Genomic DNA, 23688 nt, shown 5'->3' with positions numbered 1-23688 from the left:
TAAAGGGACTTTTTTCTTGCATTTCTTATGTGTGTCTTTGCTCCTATGCTGCCAATCCTTCCATACACTTCATGAAGCAAATGGCTTGTCTTCCAGTATCCAGAGTATAGTCTAACTGGAGGAAAGAACATTGTGCTTCCCCAGCCCGGACTCTCACCCCAGTACAACAATACTCAGATCCTGCACTCAAGTGTTTCATGCACACTTCCTACCTCTCCCTAATGGCATGAAGTAGTGCTGCGTTTTGGGTCTCTCTTCAGAGAGTGTACAAAAAGAGGCAGTGGGACACATGGTGTCTGAAGTAAACAAATCAATCTCGTAGGGATAAAATTGCATTCTCCAGTGTAAATCTGAAGTTAACACCACCGAGTTTAGCACAGTCATCTGTACTTTTAATTTCTGTGGGATTAAATTTTGGTTTAATTCATGCTATACCCAACCACACCAGCAGAGTGTGGTAAAAATGCTTAGTACAAATATGCATTTTCAGTATTTCATCATAACTTCTGCTGGAGTTTTCCCAGTAAGGGAAAGTAAATGTGGCTTTCTGTTTCCCACCTCTTTTACAGTTCTATTCTTGTCTCGCCTTATCTTGCACATATCATCAAATATCTCACTAGACAACATTCCTTTGTGTTATTCCAATAATTTGCATCAGTATTCTTACTTTACTGTGATTTTTTTTTTTTTATTAAAAACATAAAAACGTTTTTTCTTCCAACATTTAAATTAGTTTGCATTTACTGAAACTGAGAACATTTTCCCAATCTGCCCATTCAACAATACTAGTGGTTGTTTACAATAGCACACAGCTTGACTGTTGTTCCTGTCTGTAGATTAGCGTTTGCCTCCCACTCGATAGTTTTTGAGTCAGGCTATTTTAAATTGGTGAATACACTTTTTCTGAAAATAAGTTGAAAGGGATTTCTTGATCTAGCCAAATTCTGTTTATAGCTAAAGTAACTCCTTCCAGATGGTATTGGAATGACTTTTAAGTTTTACTTTGTCAGCTGTCTGGTTTTTTGTTGGTTGCTTTGTTCATATTTGTGCTAATAAGATAGCTTCTGTTGCAAGTAAAAAAGGAGGGGCGGGGGATGACGTTTCCTTCCTTCCTTCCTTCCATGCGTTAAAGAAGTGAAGTGCCATCTTTGTGAAGTTAAGTACGGTACGTAGAGGTTATTTTTTCCTAGTGAGGGCATCACCGTCACTGGTGACAGTTTGTGGAGTGGAGTTCAGCTAACAGGTTGTGGATAATGATTAGACTGAAATAGAAGCTGGTTTACCCTTTCTCTCCTCAGCGCAAACTGATTGCTAGAGAGAAAAATGAGGTAATGCATGTGGTTTGTATGGCAACAAGATGTGACCCCACAGAATTATTAAGTGGGTATTTCTATTTTATGTTTTCTGCTAACTTCCCTGTTCTAACTGAAAATATCTTTACAACACATTCTGAACTTTTACATTCTTTAAATGTTTCTCGCTGCATCCCATGTATCTCCTTCTGTCACACACCGTTACCTATTTATCCATTTGTCTTTGTCCAGTGCTCTTTCTGTAATCAGGTTGTGCACATGCTCATGGGAAAGAAAAAGGGAAATGACTGTCCTTTTGATTTGATTTTCTCCTCCCCCGCCCCACTAAAAGTTATTAGCTAAGCTCATGCATAACTTAGATTTGTTTATTTTCCACACTGTCCTTCTAGACAAGATTTATCATCTTGTTCGTTTTTACTTTAATTATGAAATGGGTTAGAGCAAATGCTGAGGAAGTTAAAGAAATTAAAACAATATGCATAAACAAAAAAATTGCTCTGATGTTAACCCTTGGTTTACTCTGATAGAACTTTGAAATTTATTTTGGAGAATTTTTTTTTTTTACACTTGCTTGAAAAATACATTATTCTCAGTATACCTTCTGCACAGTATTTTTCTCAACAGACTCTTCCTATAGCTCACAATAATGATGTTTAAAACCTATACATTTTACAGCATTGTAATGATTATGTTTCTTCAGTAACTAGTATTACACATCTAGGAGGACAATGATCTGCTTGTGTTGGCAAAATGTTTTTTCGCCCTTCACTTTATAAAATATGAACCTGCAGCAGATTACCCTGTCCTGGCTGCCAAGTGCTCATACAGTGGGTATCATAATTTGTTTCTATTGATGTGGACCATAGTATCAAGTAACTAGTTCTTACCCTTCTGTAGAATAATTCCACTCACTTAAGCTCTTCTAATCATGAAACAACCCTTCAAGAGCTGGGAGCTCTAGGAACAGGGTGGGTTTTTCTTTTTTGTTGGTTTGGGCTTTTTTATGGGAATCTGCATGATAAACCTGAACTTATAAGTTTGGCAGTTACTGACTCCTTCCTTGAAAAGCCGTTGTGGGAGTGCATCCTGTACATTTCGCAGGCCCTCACAGTGCTTGTGGCAAGAGTGGGCAGTTTCCATATGTGCCTATTGCTCATTTCATGACTGATCAGTTGGAGCAGCATGTTTGTTGAGTGGTTGCAGGTAGACATGCTGATTTTCAGCATAAAACTAAAGCAGTGATGCCAAGAAGAAAGTGACTTTTTTGTCTCTTTCTTTTCTTCCCCTCTTGCCTCATTCCCTCCCTGCCTCCCACCTTCTTTTCTCTTCCCTTTAGATCCCTGAACAATTCCAATTGAAAGAAGCTAGTAGGTACAGAGTGTCAGGTTAGCAGCTCTGAGACCCAAAATCAGCACTTTGGCTGTCAGCAACAGAGAAACAGTGGGAGTTTTCAGAAGTATGATAATCCCACGTACCAGGCCTCTGGTGTGCCGATTTGTTGCTGACTCTAAGGATTATCAGTTACTGGGAGTTGTGAGCATCAGACTTCTGCAGCTGGGGGAGAGATATTTGGGTTAGCAGCACTGGTGAGCACATACAATATGTGCGTGAAGAAAGCTGAAATTAAAATGAATGAAGGGTAGTAATCGTCTCATCTCTTACTTCACCTTGCTTATTTGAAAGTTCTGAGGCTTATTTTATTTGTATTTCCTCAGTAATAGCATTGTCATTGCTCAGCGTGTCCCTGCTTTTCATGCAACATATTCAAAGGCTTGACAGCTAAGAAATGTGAGAACCATATACTTTATCAAATATTTGAAAGATTTTCTGTCTGTATTCTAGGCTCATGGTGGAAGTGGAAATTTCAGCTGGTCCTATTCTAACCAGGCAGTTGCTACAGTGACAGTCAAAGGAGTAATGACAACTGGAAGTGATATTGGCATCAGTGTTATTCAGGCAATTGATGTTCAGAATCCATTGCATTATGGAGAAATGAAGGTAAAACTCTTATTTTCCCTGATCACTCTTGAATATGGCTTTTGGAAACAGTGAAGAAGCTGAGAATGCCATAGGCATTTCCCTTTTCAAAATGTTCCCCAGAGGTTTCCCTGCCTGCCCTGTGGCAGGTTAAGTGATCCGTTTCAGAGTTCGTGCTTCTGGAGATTCAAGCTCTCTCCACTGCATTAACTTTGCTCCCATTTTTGCCCCTTCCCGATTTCCTTGGCAAGTCTTTTTCCTTGTTGAAAGTTTTGAGTGCAAGAAGGAAATAGTAATTTACTACTGGCCTAGCCATCTAAGCAGACAAGCCGAACTAAAAATGCGTTCTGCAGGATAAGAGGTGGGTGTTTTCCCTCGATGTAAAAGGATGACAGGATACCATCAAGATGCGCAAGGAAATTCCTGCCTGGAGAAGTGGCTGAAATGAATATAGTGCCACATAATGAATCTAGATACCAAAGCTGGCCAAGAAAAAATAATCTTTTAGAAAAATTAGGAGAAAATGGGAATGAAAAATATACCTCCCAAGAGGGATTTTGCAGTCTCTGTGCAAATCATACCTTGTTCTTAGGATTTGGTCAGGGCAATCAGTGTGTGGTATGGAGTGAAGAAAATACAGGAACAGTATATGTAACGGCCCCTGTGTGCAAAGATAGGTGAAGAAGCTGCTCTGGTTAACACTGTAAATCTACAATCTTAAATATTTTTCTCTAGAATGTTATTGATTTGGAAATATCTCCTTGTGTCCTTTGGACACAAATAATTTTCCTTAATGAAATTCTGTCAGTACTTACTCTCTCTGTCAAGCTGTTAAGAACTGCCAGACCTACCATGGTGTATATTCGCTACTGTGAAGTAGCACTACTCCGCTACCTTCACAAATTCAGGCATTTTAATCTATGCTTTAACTCTGTGCCTTTTGTAAAGAGCTAAGCATTGGAATGGAAACCTGATAGAAAAGAGGAAACTTGCTCCTGACCTCAGAAAAACTAAGAAATAGTGTACTGAGCACGTGTGACTAATCTGGGATCCAGAGGCTGTGTTTGTCTAGCTGCATGGTCATAAATGAAATAGGTTTGTTTATGCCAAGTGGATGCTATTGAGGCTGGCAAACAACCTCCATCTGGCTAAGGCTTTATGAAGATGATGGTCTTTGTTTCTGAGGGAGCATAGAAGTTGATTTAGGAAGCACGTCTTGCAAGCCCTGGGGCAGTGCACCTTCCTTCCAGGATACATGCCTGTAATTTAGCAACTGGTGGGGAACAAGCTGATTGCATCAAATATACATACATTAGCTATACAAAATACCTCGTAATTTTTAAGTATTCCCATGTGCAGCACTGCTGTGATTGTTGTACTACACTTTTGTTGCACCAAAGTCCCTTTTGACAAAAGTGTTAAAAAATGTGTTCGATCAAAACTGCCAAGTCTGTCCCATAATGAAAAGAGAGCTGGAGCTGTGTTAAACAGATATCTTTCATCCCTCTCTCTCTCTCTCTTTTTTTTTTTTTTTTTTTTAGTATATGTGTTTTGGGAAAGAGATTTATAACCAAATTTTACTTGGAACAGCTACATCTACTAATGCTGGGTTTTGTGCTCAGATTATTTATGTCAATTCTACAGAATGGATTTGAGAGGTACTAAACTTCATGCTTAAAATAACGACTTAAATGCTTAAAATAATGACACAAATTAAAATTTGTGCAGAATATAGTTTACAGACTTGCTCTGAAATTATTCTCTGGACAACCCAGGATGCTGCTTTTTAGCAGTGCAACAGTTACCAGCAGGAGAGACAGGAATGAAGATTTTTCAGTTAAAACTTCTTATCCTCAAACATAAGTCAAAGCCTGAAGACAGAACAAATACTTCTCTCGATGTGAGCAGTGTATTGCACAATCTGAATAGGTTATTTTTGAATGCCTGTTCTTGTGTTAGGAATTGCATTCTTCATAGAATAACTCTGAAGAGTTCTATTTACTGACCTCAGTGAGCAAGTTTTAGGAATAGTTAACTATGTTCCACAAGGATTACAGTTTTGACTCTGTACCATATGGTTCAATATTCTATCCTGAAGCCATTTGCAGATGGTTAGGAAGTTAAGATACTGCAAATTAAAAGCTTTGGTCATAGCGATTGTTAGGAAATATCCAGTCAGTCTGTGGTGGATTCTTTAACATTAATGGAAAAAGTAGCAAATCAGAATAACAAATAATACAGTTAAGGCTTGTTCATCAACATACCAGCTATAATAGCATGGAAGATCTATTTCTGCCGGTCTTATTTCTGAAAGGAATCCTTTTGATTTCAAAAGTATCTCTCTCATAAAGATTACTTGCTGAAGCAGAAGGTTGTTAGATTAGGCAGCAGATGTTTGGTCACTTGTTTTAGATTTCTGACATATTACTGTGGGGAAATGTTGAGCCCTGGACACCTTTAAAAACATTTTGCCAACAGAAATGCAAGAAAGAGGGGGCGGGGGGAAAAGCCGTCGAGGAATGTTTGGGTCATTAGTTCCCTTTAACTTCTACATACCTGCTGCTGTGAGTGATGGAGGCTGGGGAGCCTTGCTAACTATGTCAGGTCTAGCTCAAATATTTACGCTGTGAAAGTCAAGGTTGGATACTAAATCTATCCCAGTTCGAGACAGTACCTCCTGGAGATATCGCGCAACTTAGTCTACACTTTAAAATCAACGAAGAGAGAATCATAGAAGTAGCAGTAAAAGGATCACCAAGCTAATGTGAACTTGGAACTGTTATGGGAAAAGAGCACTAAAATAGTAGCAAGCTTCTCGTGGCCTTTTCTGATATCTTTCTGCGGCAGGTAAATACAAAAGCAGTGTTGAATCTGAGAAGAATTGTTTCCAGCCATCAGAGGGAAGTCAGCAGCCAGGAGAAGTATACAAGAGGGCTAATTAAAATAAGGAGAGCATATCGAAGTCTATTTTTCTTTTTTCTTTTCTTTTTTTTATTGGTACCTTTTTGTGGGGTGGTGTTCATACATCTCTGTCCTGTGTTTCTTTCCTCCTTCAGGTGTACGTAACTGAACCTAGTGGGATGGAGTTCACACCATGTCAAGTTGAAGCACGTGTTGGCCAAACATTGGAGTTGCCCCTGAGGATTAATGGCCTAACAAATGTTGAAACGGGCGAGACGGTCCCACTGAGCGACTGCTCACACTTCGATCTAGTTGTGGAAGTAGAAAAACGTGGCGTGTTCAGGCCACTTCAAGGTGATTTGACCCCCTCCCTGTTTTGAAAGTTAAGATGTCACTAAGTCACATATGTCCTTTAAATCACTGTTTCAATTGCTGTGTACAGTATTCCCACAGAGGTGCTTCAGAGGTGGGAATCAGAGTAGTTCTATTTTGAGGATGTATTTACTTTTTTATGCAGAACTTCCCTTTGATATTTTTGATGTTTTGGGGGACTCTGAAAGCATTTTGGCAATTATTTTATTGGATAATGTGTAGTCTCCCGTATGTCTTTCTACTGACTGAGTATTTTTAACATGCTTTGTAACAAAGCTGATGGTGTTCTCATAAGAGGGGTCCACGTACGTTGTGTTTTGAGATAGCATTGGAAGACTTACAAGAACACTAAGATTAATAACTGCTTTGCCCAAATTGTCTGGCAGTACTTTCAGTTCTCTAAAGACACTGTTCATTGTTTGCTTACAAGGAACTAAGACAATCAGCTGCTTAAATTTTGCCAAAGCTCTGTCATTGTTAAGCTCATTCCTTTAAGAAATGCCTCTTGTCAGGTTTATTAAGAGCATGGAGCATGCATGTTATTTTTAAAGATTGCCATTAATGTTGCTGGGCTAAGTGGACACTGAGCAACGTGCTTGTTCCTGTGTCTACTGAATTCAGTATGTTATTCAGATGTACCATTATTTTTTTCCAAGTGTCTCCTGTATGGAAGCTCTTTCCTGTGCTATTGAGCCAGTAAAACCAGTCTGCATTGTACCATCTGTTTGCCTGAGAGGCAGCTATTTTAAATGTCACTATGTAGTATGCTGTTGTACTCTTTGTCTCAAAAAAAGAAAAAATAGACCCCTCCCAAACCCCAAAATGTCCTCTAAGTAAGCAGAGAAGTTTCATGAAAATACCTTATCTTCAGCTAGAGAAATGATGTATTGCCTACAGTTCAAGTTGTTATGTGCAGGAAAGCTTGTCTAAGCAGTGTGACTTATTTGTGCTTAATTACAAGCCAGTTTCATTTTAGAACAGCAAGATGAAAATACTCAGTAAGAGATAGAAGTTATATTAGTTTCTCCTAGAGTAAAGACTCATGTCCTGTTTAGGACAGTGTGAAAATAAAGAAGTTTGTGAGACGTGGATACTTCGGTAAGTGTAGGGTTTGAGATGAAAGACAGTAGTGAACACTTTTACCCATTTGGTTGGAGAACACATCTCTACTTACTTCTGGTGGAAATGCTTTTGTCGAGAAAAGCCATGTTGAACTTGCATTAAAATGCCTGGCATTTGTCTCCAAATATGTATTTATATATTTTTAATTTATCTGACAGGAAGGCTTAAGCCAACTGCTGATTTTTGTAGTGGAGTCAGAGTGAAAGCTGAAACTCAAGGATACACAACACTTATTGTTAGTTACACCCGTGGTCATGTCCACCTCAGTGCTAGCATCACCATTGCTGCTTATCTACCATTAAAAGTAAGTCTGGTTTTGCTGTTCCTAAAGCAATCCATCGCTTAAAATGCGTTTAAATGACAAATAGCAAGTTGATATTATGTAATGAGTATGTCTAAAAAAAAATGAGGTGGGTGGTTGATTCACAGGAAAAATTTTATGGATGGTTTTGGGGATCGTGTTTTAACCCTTTCTCTGTGGAGCATATATATAAAAGTGAATTTTATATCCTTGCCCATTTTTCAGCCTTTTGGCAAGAGAGTCACAATTGCTGTCATCTGAAGAAATATGCAGGACAGCAATAGGAGTTAACCCTCATCTGAGTGAGGATGTATATCTTGTTCTGCACAGCACACCTGAATTAGTAGATTACTTTTCCACAGACTCTAGATGGGTGGAAAATTATGTGAGACTCAAATAATTTGTTTCTTGACTGTCCATTTTAACCGATTAACAATTGGCTTAATGAGGTAATAAGGGGGCAGTCATGATTCTGTGTCCATAATGGCAAATGGAAGTAGACCTAGCTTGTGATTTCTGCTTTTGTAGTATGTAAATTGATTTTTGCCAGAAAGCAAACCTGGCTTGCCTATATGGCAGTGAAAATATGTGCTTTTTACCTACAAATGGAAGAAACATGTTTCACTGTTGGACAGTTCACTAAAGAAAAGAGGAAGAACAACCCTGAATACAGGGTCAATATGTGGAAATACGAAACAGTATGCTTGTGTTAACCTCATCTTCAGAGACCTAGCACTGAATCTGCAAAGCTGAAGTCTAATACATTTGACCACAGCACTTTTCCCCCAAATCTGGAACAAAAGTTTGTGCAAATTGTACAAATTTGTGACTGTAATGATGACTTTACGTTTTAAATATGCTTTTCCGTCAAATATCTTAAATAGCTGAGTATAATTATTTGAAGATGCTGAGACATCCTAAGCAAAGTGTGTAAACTTTCTATTATTGGCAGCCATGCGAGAGGCAGTCCCTTTAATTAGGAATTTTTCATATGTATGGTATCATTCACATTTATTAGCAAAGTGTTATAACACTGCTTTTCATATATAAAGTTAAATGATTCTAGGGTACTTAACAGAGCCAATTCATGGTGACAAGGAGGGTAGATTAAGTGTACTTTAAAAAAAAAAAAAAATCTGTGCTTAGATATCTCAGTGAAGAACTTCTTTTTCTTTGAAGTGTAGAACAGTGATTTCCACATTCTTTTCCCTCCTTTCTGTAGAATGAAATATTTATGATGCCCAGAAATGGAAGGCAGCATTTTTCTGTCAGATACCTATTTAAAAAAAAAAAAATTATAACATAAAAAGTGGGAGAAAGATGAACAGGAGTCAGAGGGCAGGCAGACACTTGAGACAAAATCTCATAGTTTTCCCAATGGGTGTTTACCTTTATATTACAAGCATAACCAGGGAGTAAATGGGAGGAAAGAGAAACATTTATGCCAACCCTTGCCTTCTCTCTTCCTACCAAAATGCACCTATGGAAAGAATTGAACCATCCTTTATGTTAGCTGCTATTTCTTTCTTACTAAGCACCTAAGTAATATGATTATGTGGAATACAAGCTACAAATGGTTATTTTGTATTAAAATGTCAGGTTAATTTCTGTGATGATAAACAGCACAGGCTGTCCCAGTGATCTACATCAGTGTAGAGTTTGTTGTAGAGGTTTGAAGTAAAACTTCTGTAGGAGAATAATTACATGCACAGAACTGTGCTGGAGAGAGCACTGTCAAGTGAAAGTAAAATTTGACATTATTTCATTCATTTAAAGTACTGTCTATTTAAAAAATGTAGTAGAATACTATGTCTCTGAATGTGCTCAGAAGAGTATATTAACGGTCGTTCTGTTGCTGTAATTCTTCATGAAAGAGATGTGATTAGAATGTAGTTAAAAATTTTCTTTGGATCCATGGATTCCATTGAATATAATCAGTGTACAGAATTCTTGTAGGTGATGCTAATTATTTTGGTACAACTCTGTTCTCAAATAACCATGCTTACAAACCACTGTGTGGGGAAAATCATAGCCTCATCAAATTAACAAAGATGGCTCTTCCATTAAGAAGGAAGTTTCTCTTGAAAAGTACAACCAAACTATGTGTAAATAGAATCATTAATTTGTAATTAATTCATTCATTACAGACTATTGATCCTCCATCTGTTGCTTTAGTGACTTTGGGTTCCTCTAAAGATATGTTATTTGAAGGAGGACCTAGACCGTGGGTACAAGAACCTTCAAAGTTCTTCAGGAACATCACTGCTGAGGATGCAGAAAGTATTGGTCTGTCTTTATTTGGACCCCCTACATCTCGAAATAACATCCAGCACTGGGTTAGAGTGTCTTGCAAAAGCCTGGGAGAGCAAGTAAGTGCCAGAAGGTATTCATATTGCCCTTTGTCAAATGCTAAGCTAAGGCAACTGAGAACAAGCTTCAGACAGATTTATGATACCATATACCTTTTATATAACAAGTAGTTTTTATAATAAGCCAGTAAAGAACTTGGGTGAGTATATTGTTTATGCATCGTGATGCTGGTACAGGTTTTAGAGTATTTCATGACTTTATGTTATAAAGTGGTTTATGATAGGTTTATTGCAGTATTAAGCCAAGTCACAGAAACCTTATGTTGTAGAATGCGTTAAGCAGATCCTAGTAAGTGCAGCTTCAGTTTGCATAAATAGGATCGTAGCAGAAGGTTACTGCAGTAAACTGACTCTTCTGTCTGACCTGCTCCTCTTAACCAAGTTACCTTCCAGTGTAATTCTGTTTATTCGAACAAATGACAGCTATATGAATTTACTGTTCTGATAGTTGTGCAGTCTTTGTGATAGCAGCTGTAGTCATTTTCCACCTGGTCTTGTTTTCTCCAACATGCAGAAGTGATTTATCCTGCTTTACTCACCCTGGTCAGTCTATAAAGCATTTAGCTTTGATTTAATGTTTTTCTCCTGTAATTCTGCAAGGCCTAAGCATATTGGTGTGGCTGCCAAATTGTTTAACTGATTTCCTCAGTGGACACTGTACAAAGTGTAGCTATTTCTGTAAGTGCAAATTCAGAAAGGAAAAACATTTTTTTGTTGTTCTTGTCTATGGCTGTGCATGCATTGGCTGCCTGTCCTCAGTGTTGTCCAGAATAGATCACATCTGCGTGGCTCTGGCTAGCCTCAGCGCATGGGTGGATAAGGCAGGTAACCAGAGCTACCTCAGCCTGTTGGAATAGCCTTCTCTGTGTTTACATCCACTTTGTTTTGTTGAGGGCTAAAAAAGGAATGTAAAATAAAACATAAGATGTTTTTAAACACACTGAAGTGACTATAAATATTGTCTTTGGGCTGTTCTGTTCTCACTCTGCAAGAAAAACACCTGCCCATTAGCTTTTTAAGTTACAAAAGATTTGTTGTTTGAATCGAGTTTGATGGTAATAAACATGAATACCTAAGAAAAGTTCACAAAGGTAGTACTTTGATAATGGCATAGAATTGTTCTTGAAATATGCACCTTCTTTTACATCTTTCTGTGTCTTAATGGTGCTGTAAATCCCCAAGAATCATACTTTTGTTTGTTCATTCTGACATCAGAGTGTAACCAAGTAGTGTTACACAGAGTGTAACCACAGTGTTACGTTAGAGTGTAACCAAGACCTGTGAAATAGAATGTGCCTGAATTCAGTAGTCCTTTTCTCTTTCTTCACTTGCCTGTTTTCATAATTGTACAGGTTATTGCCTTAACAGTTGGAAACAACCCCACAATCACCAACCCTTTTCCAGCAGTTGAACCTGCTGTTGTGAAGTTCATCTGTGCCGTCCCTTCACGACTCACTTTGACTCCCGTTTATGGAAGTCCTCAGCTTGATCTCTCCTGCCCTTTGCTGCAACAAAACAAGCAAGTGGTAAGTCTGAGAAAAATGACAGGCAAAGAACATGTTCTTGTAACTTAAAAATCAGTGTTTGGACCTCCACATACGAAATAAAGCATCTGACTTGCTGCAAGAGTAGCAGTAACTCTAGTGTTGTGGGCCACACTGGTTATTATTGTCTGCTTCTGCAGAGAGCAGTCTGAATGCAAGTTTCCTACAGTGATCATTCAAACAGGGACCTACCAGAAAATAGGAGTATATGTAAAAGCATTTGGATTGTGGCTTCTCACAGAAGTGTCACTGTGAGGAAGCCTTTCTGACTTGTTTTGAGATAAACTTTTTTTATTTAAAAAAAAAAAAAAAGGGGGGGGGGGAGGAGAGGGGGATAAATGTTTCCAGCAGCTGTTTCTAAGAAAAATACTTTTTCCCTATACCACTTCATTCTAATCTAACTGTTCCATTGAGTATATAAAGACATATCTTACCATATACATGTTGTTACACGAGTGTACATTTGTGTGTGTCTTATTAGTAAAGGCACAAACACTGCTGACATGAAGACATCTATGTAAGCATATACAGTGAGTATTGTTCAGTGACATCAGATGTCTTCAGCTTTGCAAATCTGAGTCACAATAAATGGACAATGCATACTTGTAAATTATCAAGCATAAAGAACTCTTTCTTATATATCCTAATGAGTGCCGTCACATGTTGTCTGCTGAGTAAACTCTGTTTTGTCATGTTAATATCACCAGGCAGGTATAAAAGTCATCCTACTTTCATAAAACTGCAATGTGTATTGAGTTGATGAATCATTTTAAGTAACTTCTATGTAATAACAAGATGAGAAGATTTTTGTGTATTATAAGTCACTTCAGAGTTCACCTGTTTTTCTAGCTCTGATATGTGTCAGTTAGACTACATCAGTACACTGCTATCACTAGTGCGTTTCACAAGATGAACACTAGAATTTTGAGCTACGCCTTCTGACAAATAGCAGTATTTTTCATTATTTGTTTGAATTCTAAAGATGATGTAGTTGAGCTGTGTGGTTCGATTTTTGTTTTAAGGTAATTCACTCTGGCAAAAAAAAAAACCCACCCTCCCACCCCCCAAAAAAAACCCTTGCAGTTGAAGTACAGCTTAATGACTTTGCATTGATGGCTTGTTTTAATGAACATTACTCATGTAATGAGTGTTACAATAAATCTCATGGAACTCGGCATACATTTTTTTCTTCTAATGATTAAAAACTCCTTTCGCATCTGTTCGGTTCAAAGTATTCATTCTTTTTCAGGTTCCTGTTTCAAATTATCGCAATCCAGTATTGGATTTAGCTGCATATGACCAACAGGGCAGTAAATTTGATAACTTCAGTTCTCTTAGTGTTATCTGGGAATCAACAAAAATGTCCTTAGCTAATATTGACCCTGATATGCCGATGGAGATGACTCTGAAAGAAGATGGAAGTGGTCAAAAGAAAATGCATGGTACGAATTAGTTTAAATGAGCATTTCGTTATTTGAAGAAGGTAAGGGTTCAACCTATTTGGTAATGTCTGAGCTTGATTAAAGAAATTACTGTAATCTGCAGTCATGTCTCAGCTTATCCTCAACATGCATTTTAAGTGTGCGTTATTTAAAAAAAAGAAAAATAAAAACGATGCCTAGAACCTGTCTTGAGAGAGAAAATTCTTGTCTGTTTAGGGTGATAACGGAAGAGATTAGCAGGGTACATTTCATCTTTTTCTTCCTCATAATAAGATTTATTTGACTTTTTGTTTGATTCTAGGCTTACAAACTGTTGTAGTTCATCATGAGTCTGGAACAACTGCCATCTCTGCAACTGCAACAGGATACCAGCAATCCCATCTCAAGGCAGCTAAAGTAAAAATACCGGTACTCAGAACTCTGGTTTTTGTTGATATTTTGCTATGATGCTTAATGTATAGTGTTCCTATATATTTATTTCCTTGGTGCATAGTAATGTAAAAATAAGGCAGCTCCATAGCTGATTCTGAAGGCAGATTCGTACCACAATGTTTTTATAATGTTCAGAGCTTTTCCTGCTTTCCACTGCACTACATGCTGCTATCCATGTCAAATATATCCAATTCCTTTTTTTTTTTTTTTTTAAACCATCTGGGCAAGGGGATTGCAAAGAATTGTTTCAGTTGGTTTTGTTTCGGTTTAGGTTTTTTAATGAGTTGGTGAATCTCTGCTGCTTTTCCTTCACTAAAGCAACCATGTGCTTAGTACAGCTGTTACTGGGGAAAGCCAATGTATTATTTCCACTGCAAAACTGGGTAGAAAAGTTCTGCATGAGCAAAGCAAAAGCTGGCTCATATCCTCATATGGACCATATGTAAAATCTGGGCTCTGACTAATACACTTCTTTTTTTTCACTTTGGTCTCACATTCACTTTACGGAAGGGAGAGACTACTCGTTTGTACAGTGCTAGCCATAAGCCTAGGCTCTAATTTTACAAGTCATTAGCCACTCCCTGGAATACTTTAGTTTGTAGATACTCAACATAGGGAAGAACAAACAGCAGCAAAAAGTAGTGATGATGAACAAAGGCAGCAGGTATAAACAGATGGCAATTTTCTGTTTGTGTCACTTTTTTCTTTACTGAATATAAAGGCAGGTTTCAGCCTGTGGAACAAGCTGACATGCATAGTAACTAACTCTTAAAATGTCCTGCTTCGCTAAATTGAAATTCTGTTTAATTTTGTTAAGCAAGATTTAAGTGGGTTTTGACTATATGCAGTTCTGAATCGTGTACCATGAATATAGAGTTGAGACAAAGAGTAAAATGTGGAGCTAGAGGTCACCGTATTTTTAATTCAAAGCAGGTAACAGATGAGCACTAGTAATGTGAAATATCCTATGGCCCAGATTTCTGTCAGTATGTCCAAGGTTTGGCATCTGGATAATAAATTTCTTTGGAAGATGATCCGTATTGTCAGTTGGTTCTTGTCTTTTCAGTGAGATTTCCAGTCTGCTCTTGTTGGGAAACATGGTGTAGATGCATTTCCACTGAAGAATTTGACTATAACTTAGTCAAAATTACTAGATTAAAGACACAGTTACATTGCCACCTAAGATACTTGCTTCTGTACCTTTTTTTTCTCTTAAGAAAATTGAGTTGTAATAAGAACACTTGGTGTTCTGCCATCATTTTGTAATTCGCTGTGCTTCATCAAACCAATATTCAATATTCTTTCTTACATTTAGAGATAACTAAAAAGTGAATTCTCTAAACTTTGCCTCGAATTCAGAGAAGTTTATTGTATTTCAGTGTGGGATACATACATGTAAAATGGCACTGGAGTTCTCTTAAGTTCTAGTCCCTGTGTTTAAGTTTGGGAGGAATCTTTCTGGTAGTTGAAGAGTAGTTGTAGATACTACTTCTGCTACAGTTACATAGGCTCATGTGTTGTTTCTTTAAATTAGGTAATTTGTCTGCTTTTTTCAAATACATTAGAAATGAACTGCTGTATTCTGCTTTCAAACCTGTCCATACTTATACTTCTTTCTTACAGACAAAAACTCAAATAAAAATTTAATAGATGGTATATTAAGATGTCTTGATCATTGTTCCATGTTTAAGTGGAGCATCGTTTTTTAAAGATGGCATCCTTTCTACATCAAGGAAATAATTCTACTAGTTAGGTGAAATGGGTACATAATACTAACTTCCTCTAAAAAACATTTTCCCTAAGCTAATGTTGTTATGAGTGAATGATTAAGCTTGCATCTGGTCCAGTGTTTATGTACTTACATTTAAGGAAGAATTTCTTTTGGTGGCCTGCTAGGAAGAATCCTAAAAAGATGATCTTGAAGTAGAAGAAAACATTCTGTCTCTATGCTTTTATCATTTTGCATGAACTTATAACATGTCTCTGAGTTAATATCCTATCTGTGTACATCAAACTTGGTTAACTGATCCTGCTACATCTTTAATGCATAGGCCTTTGTTATTTGTCTTGGTCAGAGATGCAGAATACAACAGCATGTCCTATATATGACCTGTAGAAGAGAGTTAGCAGCTGAGCCAATTACTAGATCTTGTGGACATTCTATTAACCTAAACTTCTCCAGCTCTGGCTCTTTGTTCATCTGCTTTAAGATCCTTCCCTGCATATACAAGAGACTTGCAGTCTTTTCTGACTCTTAGTGTTTGCTGTAACATCTAGAATTGTTTCTTTCAGTATGAACCTCTTCTACCAGTGTCTGCCACTATTGAACTGATACTAGTGGAAGATGTAAAAGTGAACCCTTCTGATGTCTCTATTTACAATCACCCTGACGTACAGGTAAGGAATTATTCTGCTACTTTCTAACTGCAGGGAGGAAAATATAAAAATTGTACCATATGTGTAAGGATACCAGTTTTAGCAATGTACTAGGAAGATGCAATCTAATTTTGGATGCTTTTCTGGTTTTGCAGGCAGAACTTTTCATCAAAGAAGGTTCTGGATATTTTTTCATTAATACCAGTGTTGCAAATGTTGTAAGAGTGGCTCATGAGGAAACTCAAGGTATTGCTTTGGTGAGTAAACTATTTTGTTATTTTATTTCTTTTTGACGATCTGAATATCATTCTGCAGTTTCATCGCTATTGGTTGTTTTCCAGTACATGTGGATAGAGAGGCAGTAACTGAATCTTGGATATGTCTGCCTGTCACAGTCAAGCTTCAGGCAGAGGATCTTTGCACTAGCAATTTCAGGTATAGTTTCAGGTATAGGAAATTGTTTCACAACAGTTGTGGTGCATACGTATAATCTATACAAGATAAAAGCCAGTACCAAGTTGTTCTTTACTCATTACAATATTGCAGTAAAATGCTGCTGATTTTGTAAACACAAAATGAAAAATAACATGACAGAATTACTCAGAAGTGTTATACAAAAGATTAATCAGTTTCTAGAATAATATTGAAATATTTCTTGTAGGCCAGTACTTCTGAAACCTTCAAATTCTTCTTCCAGTGCTACTTCAGGATATTTTGCTATCACAGTATTTCATCCTGGTTTTGTGAATAAATACCTATTAAATAGTTGGTTTCTGATCTCCTTATTAAGTTTTTAATGCACTTTTTCACTAGAAGATGCAACTAAGCTACACTTGTGCTTGACTGCATCCAGGCCCAGGATATGAGATGCATTCTACAGTGAACAAAAATAAAACTATATATTTGCATTGTAGCTTTCATTAGACAAGAATGGGAAGTGACACAAGTTGTTTTAAAGAGTAGTCTTTACAAATTTATAATTTACAGATTTATCTTGTAATAAATAACATTGATAAAGTTGTGAAATAATGATGATAAAGGTGGATTTTTTTTTTTTTCCCGTTGTTAAGAATATGGAAAGTATTGGTGAAATATTTTAATTGTCTCTAATTGTTGAAAATGTGAGGTGGGAATGTTTTTCCAACTGAGTCAGCTAGGCACAAAGGTGGGGGAGAAAACAGAAGAGATGAGGTTATTTTTGTACATCGTACACTGTTTCAACTCTTAATAGTTTTTCAGTCAGGTCTCCCTCATTGGTTTAGCAGTGCTTTAGCTGATGCACACCAGATAATTTCAGAATAGAGCAGTGAACTTAAGCAGTGGAACAGTGCCAGCAAGATAGGCTCTGTGAAGTGTAAAAAGAGATTTATTTTAACTACCTGTCAGGTTAAAGGAGAGAAAACTCCACTTTTTAACACATTTAAAAAACATCTAAAAAAACCCAATAATGACCAAAAAAAAAAAAGCAAACACAAAACCCCTCACATTTTAAAAGTTTGTTAGTCCTACATGCTATGCTTGAGTTAAATCCCAGTATTGCCTATGGATTTTTCTTTCTATGGAAGCCAGCAGAATGGTCTGTGTAGAAAATCAGCAAATTCCAGTCTGTGCCAGGATGATGCCATGGCAAGGTATCAGTGGAGCCAAGTTGATACATGATGGTTTGATAGTAAACTATTCTGAGAAACTAAATTCAAGTTATCTAGAGCAGTGATTCTCAGGCTTTTTACTGGGACTGCCAAGGATAAATTCTGTAACTCTTACCCTCTTTTTGACGTGGCAACTTTTCTGGATGTGAGTGGTAGCATGGGAATGAATAGTGGTAAATAGTGAAATACACTGTATACTAGGAAGCTACTGGACACCTAATAGGAGATGAGAACGGAAGAGGTAGTGGGACAGGAACAGTTACTGTAAGTTGTAGCAGCCCTGCTTTCCCTTTTGGCCCTCTGTTCTGGTAGCTTCTATACTCTGGTCTCCCAGCCCAAACTGAGCTCCATTACATCTTCCTCCCTGTGCCTGTGCTGGCTACCTCCTCATGGCCACATCCCCTTCTCTGTTTTCCATGGCTGTGTCTTAATAAGTGCCCCCAGTGCCAGTATTATCCACCCATTTTGGGAACTGCTGCTGTTCTGAAAGCTAACATTTATTAAAGTTTTATATTCCCTTCTATTTTGAGGCAAAAGTAAGAGTGGTGCCCTCCAAGAACAAAATGTCAGCTCTTCCCACTGCTCTTACTGCTAACTCCTGTAGTGCTGCCAAGTAATGCTATGAATTATATTAAATTCCTTTGAACTGGGGGGCCTAGCTGTCCATCACCCCTTGTTTCAAAGAGTTAGTCTTCATAAGCCAGATGAGTGCATAGAATAGGCTGTCTCTGGCCAAAGTGAGGTACCTGTGAAGGTGAAGAAAATAGTTGGGATCGTCCCTGAGGTGTGTGACAAGGTCAGGCAAATTGCAAGTGAACTGCAAAGATGATGTGCGTAAGGTGTGGATGCATGGTTGAAAAAGGGTATGGAGACAACTTTGGGATTGGTGCCTAGTTCTGAGGGCTTGTATTTGTGAGCAGAGGTCTCTCTTCATTGTTTGATTCTCGCTGTATTCTGATAATTATAACATGTACATTCTTTGTATTAAAAAAAAAAAAATAATAATAGTGGTATCAAAGAAATACCTGATTTCGCAATCATCATCTTACTTGGAAAGATCTACCACCAGATTTTGGCTATTCATTCAGATTAAAAGCAATAACTGTGAAGTATGAATCTTGTAGGAAGCAATACCAATGCTTTATAAGCAGGGTCTCTGTCCTTGATATTTTTTTCCTTATTTTGTTTTTCACTCCACTAAGAAAAGTTTCATTACTCTGAATTATTTGTTGTGGGGTTTTTTCCTTCTGATGGCAGAAGGACAATAACAGGATGCCAGACTGCTTCTAGATTAATATACGTTAGTTCAACTGCTGCCCAGAGGCCATTTGCACTAGCTCAATAGTATGGTACCTTTTACATACATTTTACAGCTTTACTTTTACTTCGGTGGAAGAATTATCTGTGTCTAAGGCTTGGAGACATCTGCATCCAGCTGAAAGTCTGCCCTGAAAGTGATGTAAATTTTATCCTATGAATGACAGACAAATGAAAATAAGAAGTGCTATAATAGAGTTTTCTTCTGGCATTGCAGGTACATCCTCTGCTTCCAGGATCAGTGACTGTAATGATTCATGACTTGTGTTTGGCTTTCCCTGCACCAGCTAAAGCTGAAATTTATGTATCTGATATACAGGAACTGTATGTCCGAGTTGTTGACAAGGTTAGTGGCTTGGAAACCAGCATTATTAGCTGATCCAGGTTTCCCTGATTCCTTGTACTGATCATGAACATAAAGATGAGACATGTACAAGATGATACGATGTAGTGCTTAGGGCCCTCTGCTGCAGCTGTATGACTTTAGAGAAATAGTTTGATCTCCCTGTGTTCCTGTTTCTCTCTCCCAAATTTATCCTTTTAAGTTACAAGTCTTTCAGAGTATCAAGTGTCTCTTTCGTCATGTTCTGTGTGGCAGCAATCTCAACTTTTGCATTTACGCAGCAATGTTAATTCATAATTTATATGAATACACGTAATTTACATTTCCTGTTGTTTGAAGTGCATGAGAGCAATTCTTTTAGGAGTAGGTTTTGCCCCAAGGTCATTTTCCGTATGTCGTGTTTTAAAAATGAACAACAACAAAAAAAGTTCAGCTCATTTTACTTGCCAGCTTGGGTGCATCTTATACAGAGTTAAGTGTTGATATTTCTGGATGTTTTAATTATGCCCTTGCCAGCTGAAAGATCTGAATTCATTTATTTAATTTGATGCTAACCATAGCTGGCAGAGATTATTCTTTAAAATCAGTGCTAATCTAACCTTAGGGCTTTATCTCTAATACCCTACTAAAAGTGTAATACAAAATAAAATGAAAACATTTATGCTAATAAATAAGAATAGTTTAAATGAGAAATGACTGGATGTGACTGTTTCAGGTGGAGATTGGAAAAACAGTTAAAGCTTATGTCAGAGTTCTGGATGACTCTAAGAAACCTTTTCTGGCTAAATACTTTGCTGTCATGGATCTAAAACTAAGGGCAGCGTCTCAGATTGTTTCACTTGTGTAAGTTAATGGATTTTTTTATTAATCTTTGAATATGTTTATGGGCAGAATAAGCAAAAAATGAGTAAAGATACTGGCTTGGAGGCATGGTAGTAGACAATGACTGAGTTTTTATTTTTATAATGTTTTAATTACCTGTTAGATGTCTTTTAAAATAGTTATTTGTCAGGAAAATTGCCTAAGCTAACCGTCTAAATCTTGCTGACTGACGAATGAGACTGTATTCATACACTATAATATTTCATGGAGCCTTATGCATCTTCGAAGCAGTGACTTGGCAATTAACGTCAGGAGAAGAACTGTGAAATATCTGATGTTATCAAACTCATTCTGTCTGTTACTTAACCTTTTAGAAACAGGTAGGTTAAATCATCCTGTGGCCTTGAAGCTCCTTATTGTTTTCCAAGCTCTAAATACAATGATTAAAATCACAGAAAAAAGTTTTTTGGACTGTTGATTTTTAGTGTTGACATAATCAGTAAAAATCATTCAGCTTTGTATGGGGAAGTGTGTGTGCATATTTGCACACACCACACAGTACTGCTTGGCTGTATCTATCCCACTCCATTAAATAGTGTCAAGGTATGTAATCAAGGCTTGTGGCACTATTGTCCATACTGGTCAAATTGCTAGTGGGTTCCCTGGCAGAATTTTGGTTTGTACCAACTAACACTCTGGTTCCATTTTCATTTCGGGTATTTCATTTTAAGATAAAACACAGGCTACAAAGAGCCATTTCATGATGTTACATGTAGAAATGTGGTGGTTACCTTAACTTTGCTTAAGACATAGTCACTTAGTCGTCCTTATGATAAAACTGCTATGTACTAAATAAGTCCTTTGCATTTGTTATTCATGTAACTTATTCAATGAACTTCTCTATTTTAATGTGTTTCTTTGCTACAGCCCACTCAGTGAAGCTCTTGATGACCATACCGCTGCTTTTCTAGTGCATGGGATGGCCATTGGTCAGACCAGTCTTATGGCAACTGTTGCTGACAAAAGAGGACAAAGAATCAACTCTGCTCCACAACAGATTGAAGTAAATCATTTCAGATAAAATATATGTGTCATGATAGCACAGGTATATTATAGTTAATTTATAGTATAGTAATTAATTTGCCAGAATGATCTGTTTACTTTTTCTGTCCAGAAGTACCCAAATGCTAGTCTGTTTCAGATTTCGTAGTGTTTTTTAATTGCAAGTGATGGGTTAAGCTTCTGCATGCTCAATTTACTGTAATTAAGCAAGTGAAGACCCAGTTTTACACTTGTATGTACTGTTATGTGACATAATTTATCTGATTGAAATAGCGTGAACACAAGTATTCATATTTCTGTTTTTAGGTCTTTCCCCCATTTAGACTACTGCCAAGGAAAGTGACCCTAATTATTGGAGCCATGATTCAGGTCAGGCATCTTCTTACATATTTTCTTTCTTTTGTGATTTCTATTTTAAAATAAATGTATATAACTTATTTTTCAGGAGTAGATACTCAACTTGGCAATTTAGCTGTATTCGCACTGAATACTCCTCCTAACAAGAATGGTTTCGTTCTTGAGCCACCTTACATTTTACTGTATTGCAGGATCAAAGGTTTTGTATTTCTTTGTGTCAAGGGAGTGTCAGCTTTTCCAGTGTTAAATACCAGCACAGCATTAATAAATCTGTCACCTGCATGAATTTAAGCGTAGTGGGCAAATTCGGCAAACTGAAACACAGAGCAGAGCTGTACCTTGTGTGGTGAAGAGAAGGTGAGGTAAATTTTTCTGAAACTTTCTGGGCTGGATGTAGTATCAGCCTGACATGTTCTACAAAGCAAACAGTCCACTTTTCTGCTTAGCTCACGTATTTCCCAGTCCAACATCATGCAGTGTGCAGGAGAAATATGCTCCAAGGTGCGTGGGAAGGTTCAGACAGCCTTTTCTTGCTGAAGACATTGTGGTGCTGAGCAGGGAAGGGGTATACCCTGTAACATTAACCAGAACAAATATCTGATGGGTTAATTTTAGTTGTTCTGCGTGCTATTAATTGTAGATCACTTCAGAAGGAGGCCCTCAACCTCAATCCAACATCATTTTCTCCATCAGCGATGAGAAGATTGCATCAGTGAACAGCACTGGACTTGTCAGAGGAGTGGCGATTGGGAATGGAACGGTAACAGGGGTGGTGCAAGCTGTTGATGCAGAGACAGGGAAGCTTGTCGTGGTGTCTCAGGTAATGTTTTGTGATACTGTTTCGGGCTGAAAGAGGCTCTGTTTAACTCATGGGTTTGGCTCAAAAGGGGCAAATAGTCTTTTTGCATTAGTAATGTTATCCTATCCACTTTCCTGGTTTCCTTAGGAAGATGAAAAATCAGTGTTTCTTACTCCCTGGCCTGTGAACTTACGCATTTGCTGACAGAGGTGATACTTTCAACAGATAGCTAAATCTTGCTGTACCTTAAAACAAAGTTCTACTGATAACCCAGGGAGACTTTATGAACATTCAGTTTGATATCTTCAGAATTGATTAGTAAATCTAGAAAAGCCCGTCTAAAGAAGCCTTTCTAAAACAGCAGAAGGTTGTGCTTACCTTGCAGTTTAGCAGAGTCTTATGTCAGTAGAAGTCTGAAGGTAACTTTTGCCTAAGAAACCCATTGTCTCGTAAGCTATAGGCAGCCTGTATAGAAAGTTATCATCCTGTGCTGTGGTCTGAATCCCATCTATGAAGTTCAAGCAATGAATCCCTGATATTCCATCAGAATCTATGTCTGTATAAATTCCTACTAGCTGAGCGTGAGGGAGCTGTTGAGCAGGCCTATAAGGGAGCACAAGTCCCTGGGACTTTCATACAACTCAGAACAATAGAACTTGGGCCAAATCTTATGGCCCTTCACTTGAGGTCAAGGCAGGACAGCTCTTGCACACCACAAAGCTCTGCTGCTTGAAAGATGTCACCACAGGCCAAGAGGAGACAAAGTAATTTTAAAAAAAAAAATCATGTATCTGTGCTTTGTAATGTGGGGGCAGCAGTCTGCCCTGATGCTGTGGCAGGAAGCAGAATGAACTTGAAAGCTAAATCTCCTGCCCAATGAGGTCCAGGTCTGACCTTTCCTCGCCAGTATACAGTAGGAAAAAAAAAAAATCTATCAGGAGTATCAGGTTATGTGAAGAGACATCAGAGTATGACATGTATCATCCTTTTATTCTTGATTGTCCTGTTTGCTGCTTACCATTCACATTTCCTTCTCATTCTCTCACTGTCTTCCTTTACCTTCTGGGATTATTCATCCCTCTTCTCCTAAGGACCCCTATGATCTAGTCCCTTGTCACCTCTCAGCTCCATCATTTTTGTTGTCAGTAATTTTGAGCAGACCTTTTTTCTTTTTTTTTTTTTTTTTTTTG

The 23688-nt window shown here is 37.7% G+C and overlaps 1 protein-coding gene across 1 annotated transcript in view; it reads left to right on the top strand.

The window, feature by feature from the left end:
* The window catches only part of NUP210 (nucleoporin 210kDa), a gene marked incomplete at its 3' end in the record, with an annotated part of 54800 nt that overhangs the window by 14650 nt on the left and 16462 nt on the right, over positions 1 to 23688 (top strand). Inside the window, exons 12-25 of the mRNA XM_009583254.1 lie at positions 3156 to 3311; positions 6347 to 6545; positions 7844 to 7989; positions 10134 to 10355; positions 11708 to 11881; positions 13149 to 13341; positions 13643 to 13749; positions 16066 to 16170; positions 16305 to 16406; positions 19333 to 19461; positions 20174 to 20301; positions 21208 to 21343; positions 21649 to 21711; positions 22340 to 22519. Coding sequence (XP_009581549.1) covers positions 3156 to 3311; positions 6347 to 6545; positions 7844 to 7989; positions 10134 to 10355; positions 11708 to 11881; positions 13149 to 13341; positions 13643 to 13749; positions 16066 to 16170; positions 16305 to 16406; positions 19333 to 19461; positions 20174 to 20301; positions 21208 to 21343; positions 21649 to 21711; positions 22340 to 22519 — 2040 coding nt within the window. The remainder of the gene's footprint in view (positions 1 to 3155; positions 3312 to 6346; positions 6546 to 7843; positions 7990 to 10133; positions 10356 to 11707; positions 11882 to 13148; positions 13342 to 13642; positions 13750 to 16065; positions 16171 to 16304; positions 16407 to 19332; positions 19462 to 20173; positions 20302 to 21207; positions 21344 to 21648; positions 21712 to 22339; positions 22520 to 23688) is intronic.

Source organism: Fulmarus glacialis, unplaced genomic scaffold, assembly GCF_000690835.1.
Source record: "Fulmarus glacialis isolate BGI_N327 unplaced genomic scaffold, ASM69083v1 scaffold15958, whole genome shotgun sequence".
Taxonomy (NCBI): domain Eukaryota; kingdom Metazoa; phylum Chordata; class Aves; order Procellariiformes; family Procellariidae; genus Fulmarus; species Fulmarus glacialis.
This window is presented reverse-complemented; position numbering and strand designations above follow the sequence as displayed.